The 6,963-nt window shown below is 40.9% G+C and overlaps 1 protein-coding gene across 1 annotated transcript; it reads right to left on the reverse strand.

The window, feature by feature from the left end:
* Window positions 1-6,379: 6,379 nt before the first annotated feature.
* On the reverse strand, window positions 6,380-6,724 carry IL17D (interleukin 17D). The gene has a single exon (XM_009890626.1). It carries the CDS (start codon window positions 6,722-6,724, stop codon window positions 6,380-6,382), a length of 345 nt encoding a protein of 114 aa, XP_009888928.1.
* Window positions 6,725-6,963: the final 239 nt, after the last annotated feature.

The following is a 6,963-nucleotide window of genomic DNA, read 5'->3' on the forward strand; positions in this document are numbered from 1 at the left end:
GCTGGACACAACACTGGTTCATAAATACCCATCCAAGCCACTATTGCTCTCTTTCCCACTTTCCAAGAGGTCTGTTCACTTCCTAAGGCTTTTTCCCCCCCTCACATTATTTATCTGCTGCTTCCTTCCCCCACTCCCTCTAGACAGTGTTTCCCGACTTTCGCAATACCAGTTTTCTTTCTCTTTCATGTGCTTTGGTTTCTATCAAATTGTAATAGATATTGTTAAAATGAGAAACGTGCAGCAGAGGAAGAGCTTGCAGGGAGAATGGAGATGGGGCTCTTCTGACCGTCTCTCTGAGCCCACAGCTGATACAGTTTCACCTTTCAAACCAGAAGCCATCCTTGCTGCTGAGCCCAATAAAGGCAGAATCCCCCCTGAAAATGACGGCCCACAGGTGACATACAGCTGGGTTTAGCTGTTCTCCAGGCAGCTACGCCACTCCTTTTATGTGGCCAGTTTCAAAATAAAGCAAACCAGAATGTTAAATGCATAGGTATTGGCACAAATCTATTCTTCACAATTGTAAAGTGTTTTATGTTTATTACCTCAGTGTCTTGCACACCAAGCAGATGGAGACAACAAAGTAACTCCTGAAACTTTAACTACGTAGATACTTCAAGTGGGACAGGTATGACTGATTGCCAGAAGTGATGATATTCTTCCCCTGCCACCCACCCAACTAAGAATGTGCTATTCAAAGACAAGCTTCACCTATGTTGTTGCTTTGCTATTAATTCCTTCAGCTGTCTGCTTAACTTTGGTAAATGTGTGTTATTGGGCTTTCGATATCAGAATTAAAATACAACTTTGCTAACCTCATCAGACACCTTTCTTAAAAAAAAAAAGGACAACATTCAGTTGTACCAAGAAATTCAGTTCACCAAGAAAATAACTGCTACTTCTCACATGTAGGTCAGACAGCTTTGAAAAGAGGCCCTGTGAAGATGCATGATTATGAAAATGAGGGTATATGTAAATCTGTGTAGATGCACTCAACAGAGGAGCCCGTTGTCCACTGGCTTCCCTCTTAAAAGCCTGGAGAGTGCAGGCAGCTGCCCAAGCAGAGCTTGACTAGTGGCATTCACAGCCTTCGTCAATGATAGGAGGTAAACTATTTTTGTCATATTTCTTTCTAAGGAAGTAGCTGTGTTTCTGAGAAGACTTCAAGTCACAAAAACTCATAGTGAATTTGTACTTTGTGCCATCGCGGTAACTTTAAGAAATACTGTGTGACAGCAAAATCTATCTTCTTTTTTCTGTAGTAGCATTATTCAAAAAACCTTCAGTGTTAAGTAGTGATGGGCTTGCTTTGTTGTGCGTGTCACATGGATGGATTTTTCTATGGGAACAGACTGTGGGGAAGTGTTACCACCATGCTACTTTTCCAGTGGCATTTATGACTGCAGAGACGTATGTGCTACAGCCTCTTGGCTGCAGTAACAGGGGCTGTGCAGCAGCAGGACATCTCAATGCCTCGCTCTCGGCATGAATGTGACACCTGGCAGAGGAAACCCGAGGCCTTGTGCACGGGCTGATGGCTGTAGGTGAAAGGGACTATACTGCAGCTGCCTGCGCCTCACCCCAGCTGACAAATGAAACATTTTTAGAAATGCCGTTGCATGAAATCCAAGGTACTGCTTCCATTAAGATATAATCTGCACTTCCCATTAAAAATGGTGTTGCTCTCAGCTTGATGTTGCCATTAGCTCGTCCCTGTAATCACACAGTTGCCTTCACCCCCGCTGCCCGTGCCCCTCTGTACCAGAGCAAGTGGGAAATAGCTGATGGTTGGTTTTGCCTCTCTCCCTTGGCTACCTGCAGGGCACAGCCCCATTGCAGTGCAGTGAGGTGGGAAACTGGGCGGCTGCGTTCAGGTTCCAGACGCCCATCATCAGCCAGTGTCAGACCTGCAGCTTCCTTAGATGGGAGTACAGCAAAAATGAGTGGTAGCTCGTGTCACTACTCAGTAAAACATGTAGGATTGACTAGATCTCCCTCAGGTGCCCTACTCCAGGTAGTTATGGCTGTTCCCTAATCCCAGCAAGATTAATGGGTGTTTATACTTTCTAAGCACATCACAGCTTTTTTCCCTTTTCCCCTTGCTGCTTTCATGTTCACATTCCCCCATGCGATTTCATGTTTACTTGCAGCTGTAGACCTCTGCATATTCAGACAAACACCTTCATGTAATGACAGGCTAGTAAACCAAAACTATCATCTCAGCCTTTTCTCAACCTTTTTGAATGATACAAATTTTCCAACCTATCTTAAGTGATACTACAGAGAAGAAAATAATCTCTTTACCAAGGATATTGTTCTGTCTTTTGTGGCTCCTAATGTATTCCAGGGACAACCTCATTGAAGGAAAAGATTTTCCTGGCACAACAAAAATTTTCTCAAATCAGCCGCAGCTGCCAGATAGTTTCAGCTTTGAATTGTTTGCATTTATTGGGCCTGGAGTTGGTTCAATGAGGCATTTCATGTCTGCCTTGTGTCAACAGTTTGTGAGCCTTGAAGCAACTCCAATGAACCCTCCCTCCCCCCATGCAAATTAAAGGCATGGCTGCAGCAGCTGTAACCAGAGGGCTAGAAGCTGGAAAATGTCACACTACAGTTGAAGTGAAACTGATATAAATCCATGATGTGATGATCTCTCAAAAAAAAAAAAAAAATCCAAACAAACGTAAACTACATTTAATACTCAACTTTTTCCACATGAGTAATGTGGAGAGGGTTTATATATGGAAGGATACTTTGAAGGTTAACGAATGTTTGTGTAGCTAATAGTTCTTGATGTTAAGTATTACAAACTCAGTTCACTAACTAAAAAGTTCACTAACAAATTATTATCAAACAGTTGCTCACGTTCAAACATAAACATAGCTTTTAAGAGACACCTAACTGGAAAGTTGAACAGGAAGCAAACTGGCTCAGCTAAAAAGTCTGTCACAGAAGAGAGTGAGAATTAAAAAAGGAAAATGGGCTTCTGAGTAAGATAACATGAGGTTGCCTGTAACCATAGGAAGCTTTCTGCACTTGTTGCAGTATGACGAGAAGGAGGTCGCCAACATACATCATCTATCGGTCCACTGAGGTTTTGCAGCTCTCTGTAACACTTTCCTTTCAGTCATCCAATCCCTGAAGCTGTATGTAAGCTAAAGCATCTGTTTTTTCTGGATTGGTGAAACCGATTTGTGTTCCATTTTCCTGATCTTAGCCTGCGACTCCCAGGAATTCCCAGAACATGCTCTAGTTATTTGAAAACCTCAAACTGACTCCATGATTTATGCCTACGGGACAAGAGAGTTGCAACAAAAAGTGAGACACCCCCCCCCCATCATGCAAATAAACCCATGTGCTCTAGTAACTAATTTGCTGCAGACAAATTTGTAAAACAAAAGTGTGTGAACAGACAGATGAGTTTTGCTGGAGGGCAGTCTTCAGCCAGAGCTTTAGCTGGTGGCCTTTCTGGGTATTTAGTAAGTGTTAAGGGCTGTGCAGTTTGGGAGTTTTTTGTCGTTGTTGGTTATTTTTTACTGCCTTTTACTGTGAAGACTTTGCTTTCTATGCTGTGGAGTCTGAAGGTAGAACTTCACCCTGTCTGAAGTGTGTGTGTGTGAAGAAAAAACCCCACAATTTAATAGTGAAACTGTAAGATCTTAGACTGCTAAACCATCATCTAATGCAGTGCTTCTCCAGTTTTGCGGGTCTGCTTCCCTTTTGAGCCCCTCTGTCTTTGATTACCATTTCCCTTTTCAAAGGGTGAGAAGTTCTTCCACATTAGGAGGAAGGAAAAGTGGCTCTAATTGCTGCAAGTATTTACATTCTCCAGGGAACAGATAACTGCCTTTAATTGCTGGCAGCAGCTAGGCAATTAGCTGTTCTCTGAGTAGTATCAACACTTTATGACCTTCTTTGAACCCTCCTTTGAGAATCCCCTTGAGATAAAAGCCATCACAATTTGAGGAAACACAGATCTAAAACCAAGTATAAGTGTGGAAAAGCATCTGCACAAGTAATGTGGTTATAAACTGCAATCTGACATTGTGATGGGAATCTTTTATTGGTTTCTGGAGTTCATAAAGTTGTTTTAGGCTTTGTAAGAAGCTATACAGATTGCACTATAAAAATACTGTTACACTAGACTGAGTCATAAAGAGCACAGTCAATAATTATGCACCAAGACAAGGAGCTGTCATATGACTTTCATTCTCTATTTAACTTGTTAATTCTGTTTAGCTCATAGTCTTGCCATTCTTCATGCAATGACATTCCAAAGAAGTGTGCGTTTGCTTAGTGTAGGGACTTTCTCCACTATAGACTGAGATTCTTGATGTAGCAAATACATTGCTGCATATGGTGTTTATTCTTTTTTGTAATGATATCGTAGTCATGATCCTTCAACTGTAAAAGATATTCTCTGCTGTTCATTCAGAGACTTACCAACTTTGGTGATTGTGGCCCTCTGAGGAGTTAAGGTCATGCAAGGTTGTCCTGGTTTGAGTGACACAGGACTAATTTCTCTTTTAATGCTTAGGAAGACTGCATTTTTAGAAGACTGAATTTGTGTAAATATTTATTTGTAGCCAGCTATGGTGTGTGGGTTTCAAGGTCTCAGTGCTTTTGAACTTGCCAGATGCAGGGATGAGTAGGAGCGAAACCCAGGCACTTGACGCAAGCTGGCCAACAGGATTATTTCATACCATGAACATCACATTTAATATAAATCAGAAAGTTTGCTGCAGAATGCACTCTCTCCCTTAATGGCTGCCATCCTGAGAACTTCTTGCCCCAGTGCCAGACCCCTGAGGCCTTCCCTTCTTCACGAACCTGTAGCACTCACAGTGTCCAACATTTGGTCTCCACCGCTGGGAGTGGACGGCTTCCTACTGATCTAATTGGCTGAGTACACTCCTCATATATTTTATATTGGTATCGGGATCAATACTGGTTCTTTAGCGCTACTAATGTTAATTATCTAATCTTATTCTATTAAATCTGTTTATATTTCAACCCCCGGGTTTTCTTGTTTCTTCTCGATTCCCCTTCCCAGGTGGGGAGGGGTCATCGGGTGATAGAATAATTGTCTAAACGACAATACATTGTTGTGTGTTTCTTGAACCATAACAAAGATATGCCTGGTTATTCCTGATTATCATTCACTAGACTAAGTCAACTTTCAGTCCCTTGTTCTGAAAATGCAAGTTTTTGTGTATCACCTAGGGTTTCTGATTAGGGCTTGCCATCAAGTCCCTGTAAGCTGCAAAGATGGAATACTGCTCTCTGGCAGACTAGCATCTTTGCAGGTGATTGTCTGTTACAGGTAGCATAGGGAAAAATGAGTTACAACTAATTATAATAATTAATAATTAATTAATTGTATAAACCAGTTGGATTTAGCAAGTTTGGGTTGGCTGGGACTCACCTCAGTGACCTCTTTAGCATCTAGATGTTAAGACCTAGCCTGTTTACTCATCTGCAGTGTACCTGAGATGAAACCTACCCTTCATACTTTTTTTTTTTTTTAACGGGGAATCTCTCCTAACATGGAAAAGATTTTGTCCTTTCAACTGCACAGAACACAGTTTTTTCACGAGGAACAGTTAAACGGTTAATGATGAATGAAATCTAATACAGTATTCATGGGATCCAAACTGTGTTTTTCCTAATTGATATTTTCTGTGCAATTAGACTTAGTTCACATCAGAAAAGTCCAACGCAGTTTTACAATATTCTAGCGTGCTTTTTCTCAACACTTTTGTACCCTAAGCAATTTGGCAAGTTTAAAAATAGTAAACTCGTAGAATATTGTTTCATGAATGACTCAAACTCAAGGTTTCCTTGCTGTAGCGTATAAATAGCCAAAGATGTAACAGCCAAGAATACTGCTTGGAGTTGAGATATGCAATATAAAGGACGGCTCTCACAGCCTGCGAAATTATCCTTTTAACTGCTGATTTGGCACGTGTACGGCAGCTATGTGATTTTTATATAAGATTATTTAAAAGTAGAGTATAAGAGAGTCCTTAAAAATATCAACAACCAGTAGTCTGCTATAGTAGTAGCTACCATGTCTTATAGTCGCATCGTCTTCTAAAATTTACTGTGAATAAGCAAGGATAAAATGTTCTGCTCTAACAACAACAAAAAAGCTACACTGGAATTTGCAACAAATACTTACATGAACTAAAGAAGTTCTTAATATGAATTGCCATCTCTAATGATCTGAGCGACTGGACAGAAGTTTCAATCTTATAACAGAAATAACTGCAAGTAGAAAAAGAGGGTACGTTGATGTGTTTGCTGCTGTGGTGCAGTTTCCTGAGGTGGTGAAATTACGATGTTAATACTGTTAACATGACTCTTTATATGTTCTTCATTCTGATGACGGCTTGTTCTGGCTTACCAGCAACTTCATTTCTTGCTTATCTATGCTGGAATTTACGCTTTCGGCCTCTTTTTCTTGCTCAGGTACACAAGTGCAGCCCACTGGGATAGTGACATAATCTTCTGTGTAGACGTAACGGCCCCCAGCACATGACGACGTGCGACGGAGGATGACTGTTGGCATGTACACGGGGGTGCTGCGGAAGTGAAAATTCTCCTCGCCGAAGATCCCCATGAGGCAGCCTTGGCACAGACAGTATGCTTCAGGAATGTATTTAGGGTATCTTGTGGGATCATATGAAATTCTATAAGGAGGCAAATAATAAAGATTCATTACTGTCTCTAATAATAGGTATATTTACGTGGAAAACATTATTATAATGTGATTTGACCGTAAACATTTATATAATGTTTTTGGTTTCTTTGCCAGGGAAAAATAGCTGTAACTGCTGCTATCTGACTTCTTATTTGTAAATTGTAAAGAAAAAACACAAACAACTTACAGAACTAATCAGGTCCTACAGTGCACGCTGAAGTATGAACTGACTGGCTTTCTCAAATGTGAGATTCAGG

This window comes from Charadrius vociferus, unplaced genomic scaffold, assembly GCF_000708025.1.
Source record: "Charadrius vociferus isolate BGI_N301 unplaced genomic scaffold, ASM70802v2 scaffold278, whole genome shotgun sequence".
NCBI lineage: Eukaryota > Metazoa > Chordata > Aves > Charadriiformes > Charadriidae > Charadrius > Charadrius vociferus.

Bases quoted from the DNA above. Each gene is read 5' to 3' on its own strand.
- IL17D (XM_009890626.1), bottom strand. From the start codon at position 6,724: ATGAATCTTTATTATTTGCCTCCTTATAGAATTTCATATGATCCCACA.